We start from the raw sequence: 24968 nt of genomic DNA on the forward strand, positions 1-24968 counted from the left end.
TTTCGTTTTAAATTAAGAAATGTTAAAATTATTATGTTAAAAACATTTGATTTTAATGACACTTAAAATTAGACACAATATTATAGGTTACTAACTAAAAATTGAAAAAACAACAATAAAAAATAAAAAATAATAATAAAAAATTAAAAAAATCAAAAAATTCTTAAAAAATTGCAAAATAACCCTATTTCGTGTTAAAATTGTAAAATAACCCTTTTTCGGGTTAAAATTGAAAAATAACCCTTTTTCGGGTTAAAAATGGAAAAAAGATGTTACATAAAAATAGTTTGTAAGATTTTCTAACAGCATATATGCAAAGTATTTTGATTTATTTGAAAATAATTGAAAATAGATTTTTCAAGGACGGTGTCGGTATTGTTTTTCGAAATTTGTTAACTTAATATAATAGAAGATGTTTCGTTTTAAATTAAGAAATGTTAAAATTATTATGTTAAAAACATTTGTTTTTAATAACACTTAAAATTAGACACAATATTATAGGTTACTAACTAAAAATTGAAAAAACAACAATAAATAATAAAAAATAATAATGAAAAATTAAAAAAATCAAACAATTCTTAAAAAATTGCAAAATAACCCTTTTTCGGGTTAAAATTGAAAAAAGATGTTACATAAAAATAGTTTGTAAGATTTTCTAACAGCATATATGCAAAGTATTTTGATTTATTTGAAAATAATTGAAAATAGATTTTTCAAGGACGGTGTCGGTATTGTTTTTCGAAATTTGTTAACTTAATATAATAGAAGATGTTTCGTTTTAAATTAAGAAATGTTAAAATTATTATGTTAAAAACATTTGATTTTAATGACACTTAAAATTAGACACAATATTATAGGTTACTAACTAAAAATTGAAAAAACAACAATAAAAAATAAAAAATAATAATAAAAAATTAAAAAAATCAAAAAATTCTTAAAAAATTGCAAAATAACCCTTTTTCGGGATAAAATTGCAAAATAACCCTTGTTCGGGTTAAAATTGAAAAATAACCCTTTTTCGGGTTAAAAATGGAAAAAAGATGTTACATAAAAATAGTTTGTAAGATTTTCTAACAGCATATATGCAAAGTATTTTGATTTATTTGAAAATAATTGAAAATAGATTTTTCAAGGACGGTGTCGGTATTGTTTTTCGAAATTTGTTAACTTAATATAATAGAAGATGTTTCGTTTTAAATTAAGAAATGTTAAAATTATTATGTTAAAAACATTTGTTTTTAATGACACTTAAAATTAGACACAATATTATAGGTTACTAACTAAAAATTGAAAAAACAACAATAAATAATAAAAAATAATAATGAAAAATTAAAAAAATCAAAAAATTCTTAAAAAATTGCAAAATAACCCTTTTTCGGGTTAAAATTGAAAAAAGATGTTACATAAAAATAGTTTGTAAGATTTTCTAACAGCATATATGCAAAGTATTTTGATTTATTTGAAAATAATTGAAAATAGATTTTTCAAGGACGGTGTCGAGGTCACGGGGTCGGTGTCGTTTTTCGAAATTTGTTAACTTAATATAATAGAAGATGTTTCGTTTTAAATTAAGAAATGTTAAAATTATTAAGTTAGAAACATTTGATTTTAATGACACTTAAAATTAGACACAATATTATAGGTTACTAACTAAAAATTGAAAAAACAACAATAAAAAATAAAAAATAATAATAAAAAATTTAAAAAATCAAAAAATTCTTAAAAAATTGCAAAATAACCCTTTTTCGGGATAAAATTGCAAAATAACCCTTGTTCGGGTTAAAATTGAAAAATAACCCTTTTTCGGGTTAAAATTGCAATAAATATATGCAAAGTATTTTGATTTATTTGAAAATAATTGAAAATAGATTTTTCAAGGACGGTGTCGAGGTCACGGGGTCGGTGTCGTTTTTCGAAATTTGTTAACTTAATATAATAGAAGATGTTTCGTTTTAAATTAAGAAATGTTAAAATTATTAAGTTAAAAACATTTGATTTTAATGACACTTAAAATTAGACACAATATTATAGGTTACTAACTAAAAATTGAAAAAACAACAATAAATAATAAGAAATAAAAATAAAAAATTAAAAAAATCAAAAAATTCTTAAAAAATTGCAAAATAACTCTTTTTCGGGTTAAAATTGCAAAATAACCCTTTTTCTGGTTAAAATTGCAAAATAACCCTTTTTCGGGTTAAAATTGAAAAAAGATGTTACATAAAAATAGTTTGTTAGATTTTCTAACAGCATATATGCAAAGTATTTTGATTTATTTGAAAATAATTGAAAATAGATTTTTCAAGGACGGTGTCGAGGTCACGGGGTCGGTGTCGTTTTTCGAAAGAGCCTCGGCAAAAAGTGCCCCTTTTTCGTACCTCGAATTTTGAAACTTTTTTTTATGCCAAATGGTTACATATGATGACCCAATAATCCCTGCAAAATTTCAAGATGAGCATGTGCCCCCTTTCCGAAATACAGGGGGTCAAAGGGGGCCATGTCCAAAATTAGAATATGCAATATAATCGAATAATAATGTTAAAAAAAATCAGACCAAATGGTTCCCTTAAGATTTTCGTCTGCTGATTACGAATCTAACGTCCGTTTTTAAAAATTCAAAATGGCGGATCCAATATGGCGGATGACATTTTTGAAAATCGATCCAATCGACTTGAAAATCGTTACTCGGGGGTTTTTGGGGTCGCTGATTACGAATATGATGTCCGTTATCAAAAATTCAAAATGGCGGATCCAATATGGCGGACGACATTTTGAAAATCGATTTCAATCAATTGGATCGATTTTCAACAATGTCGTCCGCCATATTGGATCCGCCATTTTGAATTTTTGATAACGGACATCATATTCGTAATCAGCGACCCCAAAAACCCCCGAGTAACGATTTTCAAGTCGATTGGATCGATTTTCAAAAATGTCATCCGCCATATTGGATCCGCCATTTTGAATTTTTAAAAACGGACATCACATTCGTAATCAGAGACCCCAAAAACCCCCGAGTAACGATTTGCACGTCAATTGGATCGATTTTTAAAAATGTCGTCCGTCATATTGGATCCGCCATTTTGAATTTTTAAAAACGGACTTTAGATTCGTAATCAACAGACGAAAATCTTAAAGGAACCATTTGGTCTGATTTTTTTTAACATTATTATTCGATTATATTGCATATTCTAATTTTGGACATGGCCCCCTTTGACCCCCTGTATTTCGGAAAGGGGGCACATGCTCATCTTGAAATTTTGCAGGGATTATTGGGTCATCATATGTAACCATTTGGCATAAAAAAAGTTTCAAAATTCGAGGTACGAAAAAGGGTCATTTTTTGCATGGGGCTTGCCGAGGCTCTTTGTTAACTTAATATAATAGAAGATGTTTCGTTTTAAATTAAGAAATGTTAAAATTATTAAGTTAAAAACATTTGATTTTAATGACACTTAAAATTAGACACAATATTATAGGTTACTAACTAAAAATTGAAAAAACAACAATAAATAATAAAAAATAATAATAAAAAATTAAAAAAAATCAAAAAATTCTTAAAAAATTGCAAAATAACCCTTTTTCGGGTTAAAATTGAAAAAAGATGTTACATAAAAATAGTTTGTAAGATTTTCTAACAGCATATATGCAAATTATTTTGATTTATTTGAAAATAATTGAAAATAGATTTTTCAAGGACGGTGTCGAGGTCACGGGGTCGGTGTCGTTTTTCGAAATTTGTTAACTTAATATAATAGAAGAGTGTACTTATGGGCAATTCCACGTCAGATTTCAGTTCACATTTTTAATTCGGAAATGGTAAAACTAGTTTCCAAAATGTTTTGGAGTTGGCCTGATGCAAATAATATGTTTAAATAACTTGTTATAAAAAAAATTTTGTTTTTTAAATCTTTTTTTTTATTTTTCGAATAAAAAAGTCTTTCTGGACGCTAGGATATTTCATTTTACACATACAAAAGCAAACGAAAATAAATTTTTATTTAAAAAATAAAAAGAAGAGATTAAAAAAAAATTTTTTTAAGAAGTTATTTAAACATATTATTTGTATCAGGCCCACTCCAAAACTTTGTGGAAACTATTTTTACCATTCCCAAGTAAGTAATGAAAAAAAAAATTTGAAAAAAATTTAGTCCAAATTGAAAAAAAATTAATTTGTTTATAAAAAATTGTTATTTTTTAATAAAAATTACCGAACTATTTTTTTCGCAGACACTATTAAAAAGTCGAGAAAAAAATGAAACTTTTCCTCTCTTGGCAAATTTTGTCTAATCTCGATAATTTCAGAGTTACAAGCCATTGAAAATAGGTCTACTTTTAAAAAACCAAAAATTTGAATATTCATAACTCAAAAATTTGGCCACTTATAAAAAAATAAAAAAAAACGTCTTCATTTTTTTTAGTAAGGATTGGAAAAAAATAGTTTTGACCGAATTAAAAATGTGAACTGAAATTTGACGTGGAATCGCCCTTATATTTCCAGGTTAATGCATAATATAATTTTTTTAAACTTGAAGTTGGCTTACAAATGAAAATTCGTTGAATTGGAAATTTTGATATTTATAAATTCGAATTACTTAAAATTCTATATTGAATGAGAATTCTGATAAATTAAAAATTCGGTTTAATTATAATTATTTTAAAAAAACAGTTTGGTAAAGAGAAATTTTGTAAAATAAAAATTCTGTCAAAAAAATTTTTCAAATTAAAAATTCTATTTAGTAAAAGATTGTTTAAAAAAAATTCTGTTAAATGCTATTTAGAAAAATGAAAATGTGTGTAGAAAAGAATTATATAAAGCAATAGTTCACGCGACCGTCAACTTGGCGAGCTTTTATGAATCAAAAAATTCGATAAAAACTAAAATTCTTGAATTCGGTAATTTTTTAAAATTATTTTTTGAAAAAAGTAGCATTTAGTAGCTTTTGGACAAAATTAGTAGTAAAAAGTAGCCCTGTCGAAAAAAAGTATCAAAAAAGTAAAAAAGTGTTTTACTTCGAAGCCTGCTGTTTTCAGCCAAATAAGAAAGCACGTGTAGTCTATAATTTTTTCAAGAAATAAATATTTTAAAGCCGAAAATTATTTTCAGCCCACACCGTGCCTGAGTTGAAATCAATTCAGTCTAAATATTTTATTCTTATAAAAATAGTGTCAACAAACCTTGACAGTCAAAATAGGTTTCAGGCGAATCTTCAACATCGTCATCCGCGAGAATATCGTCATCTTTTTTATTATCCACGTCATCCGTAATAACATTATCATCAGTAATATCCTTGCCAATGGGCATCACTTCATTTTCTGATGTGCCAGAAAATTGACTTTCGATCGCCGGAGCGGGCGGATGCTGATTACCACTCTGATCGTCAGTTTGATGTTTTGACGGTTGTGTCGACTTTATGTCAAGTGTCACTATATTATAACACAATGAAATAATAGATTAATATTGTCATATGAATTGTATAAACGAAAATCTATTTTCAATATGAAAATGGAAGCTAAACGAAACAGGAAACTGATGCATTTTTCCTTATAATATTGCAAGCAAGGTTAACAGATGTCTTCGATAATTTAATTATTCTTTTAATTATTTAAAAAATTTACAAATGAAAAATATAACTTTTTAAAATAAAAATTATTTTCAAAATCTAAATTAAATTGTTTTCAAACACTTGTATGAAGGTTTTTTTAGAGGTAATCAATTGTTTTAAAAATTTCAAATTGCAAATTATCTAAAATTTAATTATTGTTAAAAAATGTCATTCCTAAAATCTTCCAATATGTTATTTACAAAATTAATGTCCAGTAATATTTTATATTTCTTTATACATACCCGTACTGTTTTTGGAAGAGGATTTTTCCAATTCTTCCATTCTTCTTATTTTTTCTTCTTCTTCTTGCCACTTCAGCACTAAATGTTGCTCAATGAACATGTATGATCTCTCATCTGAAATGTATTCATAATTGTGAAATTCATTGTTTCATAAGTAAATATACGTATTTTATTAATAAAACAGTTTGAAGAAAATCATACATTAATATTAGTTTCAAATTAAATCTTGGAAATTAAAATAATATTGAAGCAAATTGAAACTTGAGCAGAAATAAATTTTCCATAAATCGGAATGTACAGATGTAAAATTCAGATACAGTGGAACCTCGATTATCCAAACTAATTCGGGCAGGACTTGGTTCGGATAATAGAATTTACAAATATTTTTATATAATTATGGTTAAATGATTGTTTTTGGGAGTTATTGTACACTAACGGATGGCATTTGTGTAAATTTAGTTATTTATATTAAACATCAAAAGTTAGCCAATCCAATTTCTACATTTTTATTATATTTTTGTACAGATAGATATAAAAAATGAAGTTTTGGATGTAAAAAGCGTAAAAAGCTTGAATAATGAAATTCTGATAAAATGATTCATAGTTCGGATAACAGAGGGTTCGGATAGTCGAGGTTCCACTGTACTTTTGATGATTAGGCGCTATAAATATATTTTAGTGATGAAAGTGTATATATGAGCTTTTTGCATAATCTAAGTGAAATTAAGACTATTTGTAAAACAAGATTTTTTTTTACGAATATTTTAATTTTTTTTAAATAAAACAATGTATGAAATTAAGTAATTGAAAATATTCATAAAATTATACTTACTGCTTTCAATATTCGTAACTTCGCAAAAGATTCGACTACCTTCTCTAACTACGGCTTCGTTTTCGGATAAAACCAATCGAGTTATTACTTTTTTATTTTCTTCCATTTCTGAATATTTCTTTTTTCACAGTATTAATAATACCCGAACTTAATAAATTTAAAGTAATGGTAAATTAATTACAAGCATCTCATCACCATTCCAGCAGCGTGGTCGAAAGGACAGAGACGGGACCATGGACTAGACTGGACATGAATCAACTTGAATTTGATCACGTTAAAAACTTAAGCCGCATTCACAGGTGCAATGCACAAACTATGGGTGTGTTCGGCAATCACTGATACCAGAGGCGTTTACGACGTTCTCCCCTTTGCACTATGAGCATGAGTCTATCTTTTTCTAGTCCCATTAGATAGAAAAAGACAGACATATGCTCATAGTACTCATAGCGAGAAAATTGGAGAACGACGTAAACGCCTGAGACACCCTACTGAAAAATCCTACATGAGCTCCTACGTAAGATCTTATGTACTATCCTTTATAGGATCCTACATAGGTTCAAATGTAGGATCCAATGAAAGAACCTATATAATTTCTTATGTGAGTATTTGACATAGGTTACTATGTAGGATCCTACGTGAGTTCGTATATAAGTTCTTATGTTCAAATTAATAATTTTTTATTCATAGAATGAATTGTATATATTATAGAAAAGAGAACGTGTTTCTTTATAAAAAGGATTAAAGTTCTAAAAAATACTTTTTCTTTATGCTTTACCAATAAAATGTTAAATAAAATTAAAGAAATGAGATTACGTTAACCATCGCTACATATTAAATTCTTCCGAATAAAGAGACAAAAAGTATATAAAATTCATGACATTGTTTTATTAAATCAATGCTATAACGTTACAGAATTTGTAATATTCACACACTTATAAATAAAACTCAATCCTAAATTTTCTGAATATTAAAAATTCTAACAATGAAATAGCATGTCTTCGCTGGTTTTTAGTTTGTAATTATTAGTTTATAAAAAAACATGTTTGAGTTGTATAATATATTTAAATTATTAACAGTTATCAACGTTGTACTTAAATTACTTGTAATGAAAAATTTGTACAATTTTCAATAACTAGAAGAGATATGGACATGTTTTGGAAGGTTTCAGTGAATATAATATAATATGAATTAAATATGGAACTCATATTAAACAGTCTGTGGTTCAAGAACAAGTAAACAAATTATTCGTTTGACTTTATATGCAAAATATAAACGAATACTTTGACTTCGTTATAATTAGTGAATTAGATTTTTAGTCATTCAGAAAATTGTTTTAAATGTCATTAATAAATACAGCTTAATTAAATGAATTATAAAACAGAAAACACAAAAAAGACAAACAAAATTATTATTATGGTTATTATTATGTCCCGGGGTTAAGAGGTTAATAAAATTAATTGAAATACAAATTCGGCAAAGGACAAATATATTCTTCATTCTGTAATTTTGTATGGACGCATACAGTTTTAATACTGTATGTTGGAAATGCTACTTTGTCAGGATTAATTTGTATAATCTGTTTCTGCATGCTGCATTTTTCTTCAATGATATTTCTACAAACAAGAATTTGCACTATTACAAATTCTTTTTTATTAAAATCATCCACAATTAATTCATTAATTTTGACATAAATATCATTGTTAAGTTGGGCAAAACTGTTATCAGAACGTTTATTTTCTTTCTGGGAAGACATGTATAGACATCCATTTTTAATCATTTTATTAAATGAACGAGCATGGGAACTTGATAATTCTAACTGTTGAATCCATGAAGCTTCTACATGAGATCCAATTCCAAAATATCTACATTCGGAACTTTGAAGAGTTTTTAGAATTGTATTAGTACCGATGTTATTACAGAATGATTTTACAATTGGCGAAGAATTTTCAAAAATATTGTCTTTTATTTTTGACATGCTGTATTTTAAATTAATAGATCTGCATATTTGATGTTGGACTCCTTTAGCAGAATGAATGACTTGCAAAAGTTCACCATTACCCGATTCAAAACCGTATGCATCGTGAGCCCATAAATGCCCCCAATTATATACGCTTCTTGCTAAATGTCGCAAGGATTCAACATTGAAGGTCATAGCTACTTTTGTGTACAAAAGCTCTGTGTCATATACAAATTCGTGCAATAATTTATCAGCATAATCTACTTCAACCGTCGAAATGTCCGTTTTTAATAGAATATGCACCGCTTCCACGAGAAAGGACCAATGTATCCACAGTTTGTAATCTAACACATTTTTTAAAACTGGTAGACTATAAAATAACAACCAATTTTCCCAATCTCTAGCTTTCCAAAATTCTCTCTCCGACAAAGGACGGGTTAACTTTGACACATTATGAGGAGCTTTTATTGCTGTTAGAAGTTTGTCTAACTCAATAATGTCACTTTTTCGAATTAACCCCGAAATCCCTTTGCAGCCAAACCATATTTTTCCGAAAAGTTTTGCAACTCCGGACAAAAGATGTAACCGTTCTGGTGGGCAACCGTCAATTATATCAAATCTGATTAAATTAATTAAGGGCGACGGACTTTTAATACCGAGTACTGGTTTTCCACTTTTTTTAATTTTATTCATACATTTTATGGTGTCTTTTTCATTTCTTTCTTGTGGAGGTGGATTAATAATTGGGTATTTTATACAACCAGTCTTCGGGTTTTTTTTGTTTGGCACCCACTCACCAGGATGGAGGCATAAATTACAACCGTATTTCCCATTAAATTGAATAAATCCTTGCATTGCTGGTCTAGCTACAGAATCAACAGAACATAATAAAGGGAAAACTTTGACATTTTTTTCAATTCCCTTTATAATGCATGGGATTCCTTTTGTAGAATGATCATTCATTTTATCGACAAATGGTTGTAAAAATATACGCATTTCTGGTTTATTTTTCCCAAACCACAGACCTGCAAGTATGAGTTCCTTTGTTCTAACAGACATTGGGACTTCATTCACCATTAAAAAAATTGTCCATATAGAGTAATTTGACGATTTAAATAAAGGAGCTCCGTCTGAATTAAAAGTAACAGTGGCATAATTTTGACTGTCATTTTCACTTAAACCAGAGAGAAATTTTCTGTAACATTTACCGTCAAATATGTCTTTGATTCTACCTTTTTCATAAACTCTCTCATTTACAATATAATTATAATAATCATCGTTTGATTGAAGTAGCATTGAAATCGGTGACGAAGTATCCAAGGTAACAAAAAAATCGCTGTTATCATTATTCTTTACGCTAATATCTTTCTGGCATTTAACGCATTTAATAAATTTATCTTTAGCAGTGAATTTTCCCAAATAGACATTACAGTCTTTACAAATTCCGTGTAATTCTGTGCAATTCTTAGGATAAAATAGTTTATCTACTAAATATCGAGTGCTTGGGAGAATCGGAGTTACAAACATGCAATTAATAAGTTTTATCAAATTACAAAATTGCGTTAAAGGCAGAGCATTCACAAGGGAATATCGTATTACCATCATTAATATTTCTCCAAGAGTTTTGTTCACAGGAACATCGACACATTTATTAAATTCTTCACTTTTCATGAAATTGTCAAGGCCATTATAATCTTGTTTTGAAGAAGTTAAGTTCTCAAATACGTCATCTTCAAAATTTAAATCAATGTTATTTAATTCATCGATCAATAAATCTTCATCACCATGGTTGAAAATTTCAATATTTTCCGAATACCTCTAAAATTTGACAAATATATGCTATTTTCAATTAAAGTGTTAAAATTGAGTAAAAAATTTGCCCTCACAATACCTTTAGGACATCCTATGGATATCAATATTTTTTCGGCGGTTTGAATATCCTCAAGATATCTTTGGAACTTATTTGAAATATCAATGGAAATCTCAAAAACATTTTATGGATATCCAAATCGCAGAAGGCGATTATCCTCAATATCCTCAATATCAATAATAAATAAAAAATTAATGACTTTTCTCTTAATTCTACTGAAAGATAAATACCCTCATAATATACTGATATTTCGGGATATCTTGCAGACGTCTTAGATATCGGACAATTAGAATATCGATAAAATGTCCCAAGGATATTTGTGTATTTGCTGAAAATATCCTAGAGATATCCTAATTTTCGAATAGCTCTATAAGGCGTCCATAGGATATCCTGAAACATCCATTGCTGTTCAGGTAGAGAATATGAAAAATATTATATATTTTATTTTCCTATTCCGGACTATCTAAACACAAATAAACTTTATAAAATTGTTTGTGTTTTCTTTGATGGATATATTATACTTTTTCATTATATTGTATTATAATTAGATTTTTAATTGATTATTTTAAAAATATTAATTTGGCAATATTTTGTTACGTTACTTGAACCAAAAGTTTTTTATCAATGTTTGAAATAATGATAAAATGTACATCAGATTTCAGTGAATAATTTCATTTCGGTGAAACAATTTCTTTTTTTATTCTTGCTTACGTAAAGAAAGATGAGCGTATTTGAAAAATTTTTTATACATAGATGACCAAAGTTTTAGTTATGAATTTGAAAGTTTTTATTTCTCAAAAGTAGAACATTTTTAATGATACTTATAACTCTAAAATTATTGAATTCAAAGATTTCGTCAAGAGAAGGAAAGTTAAAATGTTCTTTAACTTTAGAATAATGATAATACAAAAAATGTTTATGAATTTCTGTTTTAAAAATAATAATTTTTCACCAATTAATTTTTTTAATATAAGCATTTTTTAAAAAAAATTTTGTTTTATTTCTTATCTGAAAATAATCACTTAAAGCTTTAAAAAACATTTAGACACGTACAAAATTTAGTAAACATGGAATTTTTGTTCGTTATTTATGTGATATATATAGAAAATCTGGGTAATAAAAAACAAAAGTATATTATAGTTAAAATTGAATTCGCTAAGTACCTCAGAATATTGTAATGAATACTGTTCTGTGTCATCAACTTCTTCATACAATTGATAGAGATTATTTTTAATTTGATCTAAACGGTTTTCATTCTCTACAGGACTTAATATAGGTTCATTCCATTCGAGTGCATCATTTTTCGAACTTATATTCTGTTTAACAATAGGTTTAAAAATTTAATTAGGATTTATTAAATATGATTTTAATTGTGCATTCATTTGTGGCGATCGCAGGCTTCTTTTATTTATTTATTTAAGTTTATTCAAGTTTATCATTTTACATTTTATGTATTAAAGTTTACTTAAGCAAGTTATTGTTAAATTTATTTATTTATTTAAGCAAGTTTATTGAAGCATATTTGAAATAAATATAAAAATAATTAAGCGTAAAAGCAAAATATAAATGTTAAATTATCAAAAGTATATGTTGTTAAATTTTAGGATAGGATTAATCTCATATTAGTTACACAGTAGAAAAAATTATACCGTAATAATATATATTTATATTTATTTATATTATTTTGGGTGTTTTCGGCATTCACCCAGAGTTAACTCTAGAGTTAACAGTGGTGCTCAATGATATTATCTTTGAAATTGAAATTGTGAACCTGTGAATGGAGCTTTACTGTGCCTAACCTGACGTGAGGGAAATTCTTTTCACCTGCCATTAATTCACTGAATATCTGTTGTATTAACGTGCACGTGCTCGATTTAAGTGAAATAAATAATTATATATAATATATTATAATTTTGTATTTAAATTATGTCGACGTCTCATGAGAAATATAAAGTTATTAATACAGTCATTGATCATGTTACGGGAAATGTAATAATTGACCCGAATGATAAAAGCATTTTATGCTATCTTTTAAAAGAGGATGGTGAGTACATTTCAACATTAATTAATACATTTAAAATTAAAACATATTTTTATAATTACATTTTTGTAGCATCCCTATTGAAACAATAGTATTTTTTATATACGTAAAAATACACTTGTTTTTATAAATAAAACTATTTAAAAAATTTTTAAATTATAATCTCGTATTTTTATATTTATATAATTATCGCATTAGAAAATTCATCAATTTATTAATGTTTACTTCAAGAGCTTTAGTTTTCTCAGTCTTATTTAAATAAATACCTAAAATTACAAATCGAAAATGGTTAGGTACCAATTATCTCAATTTTTGTTTCCAAAAATTTTTTCCCCAAAATTAAATGCAAAACAAACAAATGTCTTGTACTATATTTTTTTCAATGAATGAGAAATTAATTTTGGGGAAAAGAAATTTTAGAGAATTGGTATCCAACCAAATTAGTTTATTTCGTAATTTTTTCGATTATTCAGATTAGTTCATGCATTTATTAGTCGGGAAAATGGGCTCTCTACTGTATTCTTCTCTAATATTCTTCATGTATAACATATATTTATTGTTTGAAATTTAATAAACATTCCTAAGGCGGTCAAACAATAGGCTATGTTCCTAGGGAAAATTATATTGAAGCAACGTCCACGGGATCTGAAAGTGAAGGTAATATTCAAAATGTCGAAGAACCATCAGAAGAGATTAATGAGAATGAAATTGAGAAAGAGGAGGAAATCGAAATACGAAGAAAGCCTGGGCACAAAACAGATGTCGAGAAAGAAAGTAAGAAAAGAAGTTAAATATTTTTTTAAGAATTGGCACAAAAATTTGAAATTTTTGTTGAAATTTCCCTTACTTTTCCCTAATTTTCAGAAATTTTTTTCAACTTCTCTTTTCACATTAACGAATTTAATTCTAAGCTTGCATAAAATTCATTTATTTTTAAAAAACTTTTAAAAATTTTAAACATTTTTTTTAAATCCAATTAATTTATAATATATTAAAAATCATTAAAAAATAGATCTCAATAGCTGTAAGCAGAAAAAAGGTTTAATAATTGATTCAATCGAGTAATGTGATAATTGAAAAGAAAATTGCAATATCACGTTGTCTAAATTGTTTAAAATATAATATTACGAAATATCGATTGCTCTAATACTTTTCAATGAAAGCATATTGAAAAATTTATCTTATTTCATAAAAATTTTGAAATAAAAGTTTTCAAAAAGCCGAGTTCTTCATAATTTTCAATTAACGTTACTCAATTATTTTTAATATTTTATAGAAATTTGCTGAAGAATTCAATTATTGAAACTAACTAAAAGATTGATATTGTCCCTCTGTTTTGCATAAAATTTCCTAATTTCGCTGAACTAATTTCCTTGATCTGCAGTAATCTTATTATTTTCAAAATTAAGAAAAATCTAAAATTGAAAAAAATTTGAAAAAATATTATTTGATATCACGCAAATTAGAAAATATTTTAGTGGCAATCCCGATGAAATTATATTAATAATAGGGAATTTAAATTTGCAAGAATCAACTTAATATTTAGCAGTATATTTAAAATATATTAAATTGATTAAAAATAAAACTTTTTTAGATTCTAAATCTTGTGGACAATGGACGGATGCGGAAACCAGAATACTTATTGAAGTGTACCCTGAAGTAGCAGATACTACTAAAGATAATCTGAGTCCAGTTTTCTGGAAAAAAGTAAGCGGTTTCATGGTTTCTAAAGGTGTCAAAAAGACTTTTATATCCTGTAGAGATAAATGGAAATCACTGACTCGAACATATAAATTCAATTTGTCCAAAAAAAAGGAAACTGGTACAGGCCCCATTACCTGGCCTTATTTCGATCTTCTACATAGTATACTGTTTGTAAAACCGGAAATTAATCCAGTCGCAACAGCTTCCAGTATTGCTGGATACAAGAGAAGATTGGCTGAGGACATTAAAAATGACGAAAAGGAACATTTGACTTCACAAAATAAGAAAAAAAAGAAAAATCACCCAGAATGGCTACAAGAATTAAGAAAAGATGCGGCCTTACGCCATGAAGAAAATTTGGAACTTAAAAATAAATTCATATCTTCTTTCATAGATTACGTCGAGTTGTTGAAAAAGAAGTAAGCAATTATCTTGTTTCAATTTTGCATTATCAAATTCCATATATTCTCCTAATGTTTACCGTTAGGCTGTCAGTTTCCGATAAAACTATTATTTTCTTTTATAAAAACATGTGATATTAGATTTAAAAAAAAATATATATATTTATATATATACAAATATTGAAATACGTAAGAAACATGTGCTGTGAAATGCTATATTGTTATAAGAAGTGAATTATAAGACTTAATTTTCCAATTATTGAGGCTGATAGGTATGAAAAAATATACGATTATTTAATAATAAATCTATTATCGAAACATTAAATGTGACAACGCGGTGTAATTAACTTATTTTCTATATTACCAAAGTATCACGTGATATTACATCAATCTAATGTTACATTTTAATATTACTAATGTAAATTAAAGTGATATTACAATAAAGACAAGTACTACTTGGGTAACAATATTTATTACTTCTTTGTCAATGTTATAAAATTATCTAAGAAACAATTTTTTGAAAAAATACATAGTAGTTTTGTAAAAAAACAATGTATAAATACTTTCTTTGTTATATCAATTCTACATTAACTATGTATAAATATTCACATATAAATTATAATTTAAAAACGGAAAATAAATGTTATTTTATCAAAATAATTTTAAAATCAAATTTGTTTTAAAGTTCACAAATACCACATGAAATTGATTAATTGCACTTTTAAAGCAATACAATTTCCCTTGATAAAATTTATTTTAAATCAAAATTTGATTATAAATTTTAAACATTTGTGGCGAATTGAATTTCCATTAACTTGAATTTTAATTAATTCAATGTTTGATATTCTAACTTTCATTTAAGAAATGTTTTTACATTTTTTTTTCTTAAAAATCGCAAAATATATTTCAATGAATGAATCTCCAGAACTTTTTCCACTTCGATCACTAATCATAAAGTAGCGATTAATAAAAAGAAATTAGATTTTTTCCGGGTCAGGGGTGTCACTCCCTCTTAATTTATATAAAAATAAAAATTTAAAGATAATATCATTAAGTTTCATAATATTTTACTTCATAAAGAAGAGAAATTCTATAAGTTAAATAATGCCATTTGCTAAATATTCGACTGTAAAATATATTAATTAATAGAAGATGAATAAATTCTATAAGTTAAACAATACTATATATTATAAATTCGTCTAGAAGAAATAAGATCAGTAATGTTTATTAAAATCATATTTGACTCTTTAATTATTATAAGGTTTGTAATTTAGCTTACGACATTGGAAATAATTTCTTTCAACATACTTCAGTTTGAAAATGTAGTTTTCTATTCCTATTATGCCGACTGAAACGTTATAATTATATCAAAAAATATTCTCTGCATATGTACATCGACACGAAAAGTTTTTTGTAACAGGTATAAAGTGGCTTACCCTTAATTTACATTCAAATTTAGTTAGAAATTTCAAATTTGGCGTAATAAAAGAAAAGAAAAACAAAAAATGGAAAAATGTTTTAAGAAGAAATAATAGCCGTAGGTTGAAGCACAAAAGTGAGTATAAAAGAAAAGATTCTAAAACGAAGAGAGAGGACTGTATTTTTTTCGAAATCATAGCAAGACGCTACTAATTGTTTTAATATAACTTTATCACTTTCCAGATATTTACAACACGACCAAGGTAAATTAACGTCATCACAAAATGTACATTAATATTCGCGATTTAAGTACATTGTGTTGGCAATTACATTACGTTTAATACCAGGATTAAAAATTGGATTATCCGCTGGTATTTGTAATAGCTGATCATCAAACTCATCGTTGAACTCTCCTTGAAGGTCATCCTCTTCAAGATTTACTATTTCATCCAGTAAATCATTTAGATAAATGCAAATATTGTGGAGGCAGCAACAAGCAAGAATGATGAGGGAAGCATACTCCACATTTTGGAGATATAGATATTTCAATCGCCGAAAACGACATAAAAGCAATGCAAATGCTCTCTCAATCACTTGTCGTGTTCTAGCATGTGACAAATTGTACCACCTTTGCACCCTCAATAAGTTACCATAGTCTTTGTAGGGCGGTAATAAATTGAAAAGCAAAGGATATATCTTATCTCCTAAAATATGAGTTTGTCCTGGGAAATACTTCTCAACATCGCGTTCACTCTCCTCTCTAATGTCACTCAGCTGCCACACTCTTGCATCATTGACACTTCCGCAACAACCAGCGTAAACATGAATGAATTGTAATTTAGCATCACAAATTCCTTGCATGTTGATTGAATGATAGCCGTTTCTATTGACGTAACTTGATGAGTTTTCGTGTGGTGCACTTATTTGGATATGACACCCATCGACAGCTCCAATAACGTCTGGAAATCCAGCGATAGTATAAAACTCATTTTTGCTTCTTTCCATTTCGTTCCCTGTAGGCCATTTAATGAATTGTGGTGCACGCGCACAAAGAGAAGTTGCCACATCCAACATGCACTGCCAAGCTATTGATTTGGCGACACCAAAGCGATCAGCAATAGATCTACAATTTTAAAAATTAATAAATATTTGCAGAAAACGTCTGGATTTTAAAACTGAAAAAATTTAAAATGCAAATTATTTATTCTAAAAAGTAAAAGTAGACATGAATACAAATTAAAATCTAGTACACTCAAATCTTATATAACGAAGTTTAATAGAACGCCCCTTTCTTATAACGAGCTCTTAATCTCTCATTTTAACAAGCTGAACGTTTTTCCTTCATTCGCAACTAAAAATATTTTTCATTACTCAATTTTAAAAGATTTTATCAGATTATTTTAATTTATTAAGTATTAATTAGTAAGTATTATTAAATTTTTAATATTATTATACATATAGAAATGAAATTATTGTAATTAAATCTACTTTTTCTGGAATTAAATACATAATTTTTAAAATATACCTACTTATTCATTAAGTGACATTAAACAAAAAATGACTTTAAATTATTTTCAGAAAATGATGTAAGTTCTTCTTAAAGGGGTTATTACTGCATTTTTTTCAAAATATTTATATGAAATGCATAATTTCAAAAAAAAATATGAAAAAGGATATGCACATTCAAAGAATTGTCTATAGATTCTAAAATTTCTTGTTTTCTTTTAAATTTTGTCTCAATCTTTTCAAAAAAACGGTCCTCCTGGTTTGGTTCGTTTAAAATAATAGTCAATTTTAAGTATGGCATTTACAGAGTGACCGCAGGACTAGGAAAGTATTGTTTTGAAAAAATTTATGTTTTGTAAAAAACTGTGTGATACATATTTAAGTCTTATGTTGATTAATAAACATCATATGTTTCAAATAAATAAAGTAACAATATTTACTACAATTTTATAAACCATTTTTTTCTTGGAAATTTTTTATGTTGTGTCTGCAATAGACAATAAAATTAAGTTATTAAAGAATAATAAAATATACTTCAACATACCGATAGACCTCCTGATTCGCAAATGTCCAAATTGAAATAGCCAATTTTTTCATAACTGGTACATTTAAATGAGGCTTATTTAAATCTGGACCTAAAATCTGACCTAGCTGTTCAAAAGTTGTCCTCGTCATTCGAAAATGAGATTGGAAATCTGTTAGTAATTATGCGAAAGAAATTAGAAGAAAGAAAATAATTTTAAATTTTACAAATTGTGGTTTATAAGTTGCAAATTCTATGAGATTCGTTTGAAGACAAATACTTGCAACATTTACTAAAACATTATTTACTTCTGGAAGAAATTTAATAACATAAGTTCTAGAAAAATTAATTTTTAAAGCTTCTTTGTGTAGTGTTTAATTGCACAAATGTTTTTTCAAAAAATATTTATCAACTCCTATCTTTTTTGCAAATTAAATATAATATTATTTAACAAAACAATAAATTGTATTACATTTTACATCTATCTGTTAATAGAATTTGAATATAAGTGGAAAATTAATTTCAAAGTTTTCATTTAGGTAAACATTTTAAATTAAAGCGTTCTTAAATTATTTATACCTGAAAGTGAATACGTTGGAATCGTTTCTTCAAAAAAGTTTTCACTCTTCTGATGTTCTTCTCTTTCGTCCACATTAGCCAGATATAAATTAAGGATTTCGATCTCCTCTTCTTCTTCCTTATTAAAAATCATATTGTAGGCAACCATGGCCACCATAGGAAGTTGTAGATCCTCTAATTTATTTTCAACATAATAATTATTATTACAATTTACTTAGGATGTCGTAGGATCTACTTTGAAAATAACAATTTTTTAGAAGCAAATTGGTTTTTCTAATGCAAATTTAGCAATTTTTTTAATGTACTTACATCGTAATACACGTTATTAAAAATTTGTTATTTACAAAGTAAACTTTTTCTTTAGAAATAAATTATACTAAATAATTGAATTTAAAAATAACTTACTTCAAGTTAATAATTATAGTTAAATTACAAAAAATTTAAAATTTTAGCTTTTAAACTAATATTTTTAAAGAAATTTAGAATAATTCATTATAAAAATGTATTTAAGTTTCAAAAATTTATATGTGAAAATAATTTTATTTATATAAACAAATCATTGAAAACTTTTCATATAATTGAAATTTAGTATAATTTCCGAGTCTAAATTTAAAACTTATATGCAGACTAAAATACAGGATTTTTTCATTTGGTTTTAGGAGTAGTTATGTAGGATCTGATTTCAATACAATTGAGGAGTCGGGAAGAAGATCTTACCGAGCGCTCGGACCCTACCAGTTGGGTAGCAGTAAGTGCCCAGAGGCGCTTGCTGCTTCTTGACTGATGTTAGAGCGTGCGTCCGAGCGCTCAGTGAGATATTCTTCACAGCTTCTCAATCGAAAGGAAAGAGAAAATTTAGAGAAAGATAAAATAAAATTTATGTGATTACCTGGTAATTGTAAATTTAATAATTTGAAAAATCACCTTTTACTGAGCTGAATCTCCTTTTAAATCACTAATGAACTAAAGGGGGTATGTTTGAGATATCCATAATATTTAGATTTTAAGCAGGACTTTTTTCAAAAAGTAATTTAGAGAAGTTTAGAAACATTTTAAAAAATTGTATACTTATAAAAAAATTTATTTACCTAAATAAAATAATTGATTTTCTATTTTCATCACCCTGAGTTTGAAATTAGTTGTCCTTGTTTGCTTACTTTTTTTTAATTTATACGTATTTTTTGTTTTTCATTTAAAAATGGAACATATTTTTGCTACCCATAAACGTGATATTTTTTTAAAGTTTATAATTTTCAAATTTTTCATTATTTCCCTAACTTTAATTAATCTGAATTGTTTTAGAAACTAGATTATTTATTTTAATTAAAGTTGTTTTTTATAAATAAAAAATTAAAATAATTTTTAATAAAAATAAATTATTATGTTTCAATTTACACTTTTCAAAACAAACAATCCGTTCACAAATTTTGTCGGCCATTAAAGGTTAGGACTGACCCTTTTTCTTTACTCTCGCAAGAAAACAGAGTTAACTCTGGGTCATCTAGTAATAAATTTTTGGGGACTTTTATGAAATCTAGAAACAAAAAATTTTATTTTAACATTACATTACTAGAATAAAAGGCCCGTTTCACATGTTATTACAATTGCAAACCCTGCGCCAATCAAAATGAATCGTCTATGCCAAATTGCCAATCAACAACGTTCACAACCAACAGACGAACTGAAAATCAAAATTTACATTTGAGCACCACTGCTAACTCTAGAGTTAACTCTGAGTGAATGTCGAAAACACCCTTTGAAGGACACGTTTTCGACTCCGATATAATGTACTTAAAGGAATAGGTTCCTCTGATTGTGGTCCTAAATATTTTAAATATTTATTCGGTGGTCCGTTCATTATAATCTGAAAGGAAAGCCGCTTTAGTAAATGTAGCTATCCTTATATTCACAAATAACAATACAAAAACACGAAAAAATTATAGTTAAATGTATTATAAATTTATTTAAATTTTTTTATTCTTTTATGAAATGTATGTACGTAATTTTTTATTTTAGATATCACAATTGTTTAAATTTTCAGAAAAAAATGTAGGAAATTAAATCTATAACTATAATAATAGTTTTTGAATTTTTAATTTAATAATGGATTAGTGTTTGTTGTAATTATAAATTCAGTATAAGATAATTATTTTTAATTACTTACAAAACATTTGTTGATTCCTTCAAAAGAATCTTGTTTAAATAAAAAAATATATAAATTCTATTCTGTTTTTTCGATTATAAACGAAATTTCCAAACTGTTTAATAAATTGGAACTGAATGTTTTTGAAAAGTAACTTTTTCAAAATATTTTGCATTTAATTTGAATTTAAAAAAATACAATTACAAATGATTGACATTATTTTTTATATTTAAATGTCATTATTACAAAATAATAGAACTGTCAAACGTAACTATGGCAAATAACAATAAAATATCAACCGTTGTTACGTGTCTATTGTTTATTAACTTTTGACATGTCGATTGGAATAATTCAACCTCAAAAATGGAAAGTCAATCTGCTGCTACTCAAGAATTATTAAATGAAAAATCTCCAATGTTTGCTCTCGTTCGGTACTTGGATGATGATATTAGGAAAATAGTACCTGTATCCGACATTAAACATTTTAAACCAAAAAATTTGGAGGATTTTAGCACAACAAAAGCGTATTCGGTTTGGTGGTCCCAAGAAAATTCCGAAAGCGATGATGGAGATTTTTACAAAGCTAATGTAGTTTTACTGGGTAGTGAGTGCATTGAAATTTATTTCACATATTATTGTATTATAAATAAATTTTTGTTTATTATTTGTTACAATTTGTCTTAAAATAGCCAATTTTTATAGTTTTTATTTTTAAATGATTATTAAATATTATCAAAAAATTATTTATTTGAAGTATTATTAATGATTTTAGCAAGCAAATTAGATTTGGAAAATCAATCCAATAATCGTAGGTTGAGATTACCAAATAAAGAGAATCTCAGTTTCTCTAGTACTATATCTACAGACGCAGAGAATGGAGGCAACGGCAAAAAGAAACAAGTAGTAAAATCAATAAATAATAATAACTCATTTTTATTTATAAATAACATAACCATGTCTCTAAAATATATAATAAAAATAATTGAAAAAGTATAGTATAATAATAATAATAACAACAATAACAGTTCCAAATACAATAAAATTAATTTATTTATAAAAATTTATTTAGTCCTTCTTTTATTTGAGCAAAAATAAACCGAACTATTTAAATATACAAAAGTATAATAAAATTAAATTAATTTTTTCCAAATAAACATAGATTGCAAAAAAAGCGAAAGTGACCAAACATTGTGACTTTGAAAATAACAGAATTATGGAAAAGCACAAAGCTCTTAAAGAGCGTCAATCTCTTGGCAGTTCTACATCAGAAGTAGAGAGTAGCAATGAAGAATCAGATTTTGAAGTGGAAAACTATCTAAACCTAAAAAGAAAACTTGAAAAGTACGAAGAAGTACTAAAGTTAAAAAAACAACGTTTACAAGAAAAAAGTACGAAGGAAACTAATGGTCTTGAAGAGCATATCAGTTCTTTAATTGATTCAGATAATGATACCGGATTAGGAAACAATAATTCTTTTGTCAAAGGTAGACAATAAATTTTATCTCAATTTATTTACATTTAATTAAATAAATATTAAACCTTTTTTCGTTTTAAAGAAAAATAATTTTTGAAAATTGGATTATTAGCTTATTCTAACCACAAAAATAAAAATTATGTATCCGTCAGAGAAAAAACAAATTATTTATTCTCCTTCAAAAATTTATCGATAAAGAAATTTGTTTAAATATATTTTACATAAAGTTTTAATTTAAAAACTGTGACAAAAATTAAATGTCAATTGGTAAAGAAAAGAATTTATTGTACTTCAAAATTTTATTAACAAAAAAATTATATAAGAATATTTAAAAAAAATTTCAATTGAAGAATTTGAAACAACATCGCCACCAAGCCATCAGAAATCGCATTCACAATCAGGGCGAGAGAAATCATCTGCTCTACCATGTCCATTAAATAATAATTCGTCAAAAACTTTACAAGAAGGAAATTCTTCTCCAAAATCTGGTTCCGAAAATCCAGAAATTCCCAAACCAGTAAACTTTATTTTATAAATTTTCTTTAGTGATGTATCTGTTATTTTCTATTATAATAGATTTTTTTAGTCTTTATTTATGAATGTAAGTTTAAAAAATATAATGAAATAAATACTAAACAGCCCGTGTAGAAATTGAATCTGGGCACTAGCCATCCCCTAGCCGGGAGCCCGACTTACAGCCAGGCCCCGACCAGCGCCCGACTTGTATTGGGGCTAACCTGGGCTTTTTCTACACGGGAGAATTAAGTAAAAAATTTTATTTGGTATTTTCCATAATTAGACCGAAGAAGGTGAGGAAATTCTGATTCCTGGTGCAGAAAGAAATAGAAGATTAATCGATAGAAGTACACTTGAATTTGATGCATTTGCTGGGCCCAATGAAACAATTGATTTGACAGATAGGGAAGTTCCGGAAAATGTAAATATTATATCTCCCCCCTCTCTATCTCTCCCTCTGTCTATATAAATAAATTAATTATTAGTAGCGTACATTTTTGAAATTTATATACGAATTTTTATTAGTAATTGTAATTATTGTAATTTTCAATAAATTAAAATTAATTAATTCAGTTACCCTTTTAAGCTTTAAAGTTAAATCATTTTCTATATTTAAACAATATTCAAATTAACTTTTTCTGAATATTAGAGGACTCAAAACGAACCAAATGAAAGTGAGTCGGATATGATTACTGATCCTGCTAATAAGCGACTTTCTGCATCTGAGTATGTGAACAATGCAATGACAAATCCAAGGGCTTTCCAGCCGATTGCAGAGAATTCAAAATTGGTACATCTTACACATTTTAAAATTCCTTTATTTTTTTAAACATGCTTTTATCGCTATAATTTATATTTATAGGAGATTACAAATAATAGTAATAATTCATAAAAATAATTAATAATAATAATAATAAAATTTGTTTAATTCATAAAGTTAATATAGTTTATCTTAAAAATACTTTAATTATTAAATGTGACTAATTTGTTCAATTATAGATTGATTTCGGAGAGGATATTAATATGCGGAAAGACGTTTTTGAAATTATGCAAACTAAGAAAGATTCGAAATTTGTAAGAAATGTTATGGAACATGTTTGGAGTGACACATTAGCAACTAAATATTTTGATCCGAATCCAAAAAAAATAAATAAAGATAGGTTACCTGGAGTCACAAGAACACCTTTATCTCCTAAGAAAATTCAAATAGTATATGGTAATTAAATTTGTTGAATAATTCGAGAAGACTTATTTTTAACAATTACTTTTTAATTAGAAGAGAAACCAGTAAAATTTAAACCATTTGATATTTACGTTGTTTATGTGCATGAATTTTTTGTCATTATTAAGAATCTAAGTTTATTTATATTAATAAAATTAAAAAAAAATTTGGACCATTTTCCTTTAATTTTCAATTTTTGAATTTTTAATTTAATTTTTGAATTTTTTATTTATTATTTAATTTTTGAAAAAATTAAAAAAATTCGAAATCAATACGGTTGATTTTTAAGAATTATGAAAAAAGTTTATAAAAATTTAAGAATAAAAAATAATTAAAAATCGGACAAGTATGAGTTACATTTGTACCCATATCTACGGTTCCGCACATGAAACTATATACGTTTTTGTTAAAAATTTGTACAAGTTAGAAAAAACTCTTCTAAAATTGTCATTCTTGAAAAAAAAATTATTTAAGTTATTTTCAAACAGCGTTGTTATAATATTATGAGAATTAACTCGAAAAAATGGTACTTAATATTAGAAATTAATAGGGTAAATTTAAGAGATAAATACAAATTTTTTACTCTTCTCCAGATTGTCTTCAACACAAATTGAAAAATGCCAAAGTTGACGATACTAAAATGAGGTTGCGATTAAATGAAACTGGGAAATATATAACGCAGAAAATTAATGATGAAATAAGAAAAGCGAAAAAATTAAAAAAATGAACTTGGCTTTGTACTGGTTTAGGCTCGGTCAACCATACACGATCTAACAAGATTTCTACTTCTACTTTAATTCTAGTGTTACATTTTATTTTGTTTCTTGGGCAATTTTTTTTATTTAAGTTTGGCAGAAATTGTTTATTATTAAAATTTATTATACATTTTTCAACTTATAATTTCACATTGAATATGTACATGTAACTGATAAT

The 24968-nt window shown here is 26.4% G+C and overlaps 3 protein-coding genes across 4 annotated transcripts; 2 read left to right on the forward strand and 1 right to left on the reverse strand.

Annotated features, from left to right (window-relative positions):
* The first annotated feature begins 12182 nt into the window (after positions 1-12182).
* On the forward strand, positions 12183-15107 carry LOC127291354 (uncharacterized). Of its 2 annotated transcripts, XM_051320439.1 has the most exons (4): positions 12183-12551; positions 13134-13322; positions 14143-14255; positions 14364-15107. In XM_051320439.1, the coding sequence occupies exons 1-4, from the start codon at positions 12434-12436 to the stop codon at positions 14673-14675; spliced, it is 732 nt and encodes a 243-aa protein (XP_051176396.1). In that variant the 5' UTR covers positions 12183-12433; the 3' UTR covers positions 14676-15107. The 2 variants fall into 2 exon arrangements, with proteins under 2 accessions (XP_051176396.1, XP_051176395.1); XM_051320438.1 differs by having other exon boundaries at positions 14143-15107.
* A 1224-nt stretch (positions 15108-16331) lies between these two features.
* Positions 16332-17104, reverse strand: LOC127291355 (putative nuclease HARBI1). The gene has a single exon (XM_051320440.1). The coding sequence runs from the start codon at positions 17075-17077 to the stop codon at positions 16364-16366; it is 714 nt and encodes a 237-aa protein (XP_051176397.1). The 5' UTR covers positions 17078-17104; the 3' UTR covers positions 16332-16363.
* A 4082-nt stretch (positions 17105-21186) lies between these two features.
* Positions 21187-24762, forward strand: LOC127291356 (BEN domain-containing protein 5-like). Its single transcript, XM_051320441.1, has 8 exons — positions 21187-21427; positions 21596-21723; positions 21983-22307; positions 22648-22814; positions 23097-23234; positions 23463-23603; positions 23813-24029; positions 24629-24762. The coding sequence occupies exons 1-8, from the start codon at positions 21187-21189 to the stop codon at positions 24760-24762; spliced, it is 1491 nt and encodes a 496-aa protein (XP_051176398.1).
* The last annotated feature ends 206 nt before the right edge of the window (positions 24763-24968 follow it).

This window comes from Leptopilina boulardi, unplaced genomic scaffold (genome assembly GCF_019393585.1).
Source record: "Leptopilina boulardi isolate dan_hultmark-lab unplaced genomic scaffold, ZJU_Lbou_2.1 LbouV2_133, whole genome shotgun sequence".
In the NCBI taxonomy this organism is placed as follows: Eukaryota; Metazoa; Arthropoda; class Insecta; order Hymenoptera; family Figitidae; genus Leptopilina; species Leptopilina boulardi.

Coding starts and splice junctions, on each gene's coding strand:
- LOC127291354 (XM_051320438.1), top strand. CDS start 12,434: ATGTCGACGTCTCATGAGAAATATAAAGTTATTAATACAGTCATTGAT. Junction 12,552..13,133: donor CTATCTTTTAAAAGAGGATG/GTGAGTACATTT, acceptor AACATTCCTAAG/GCGGTCAAACAATAGGCTAT. Junction 13,323..14,142: donor AACAGATGTCGAGAAAGAAA/GTAAGAAAAGAA, acceptor AAACTTTTTTAG/ATTCTAAATCTTGTGGACAA.
- LOC127291355 (XM_051320440.1), bottom strand. CDS start 17,077: ATGGAAAGAAGCAAAAATGAGTTTTATACTATCGCTGGATTTCCAGAC.
- LOC127291356 (XM_051320441.1), top strand. CDS start 21,187: ATGGAAAGTCAATCTGCTGCTACTCAAGAATTATTAAATGAAAAATCT. Junction 22,815..23,096: donor ATCCAGAAATTCCCAAACCA/GTAAACTTTATT, acceptor TTCCATAATTAG/ACCGAAGAAGGTGAGGAAAT. Junction 24,030..24,628: donor GAAAATTCAAATAGTATATG/GTAATTAAATTT, acceptor ACTCTTCTCCAG/ATTGTCTTCAACACAAATTG.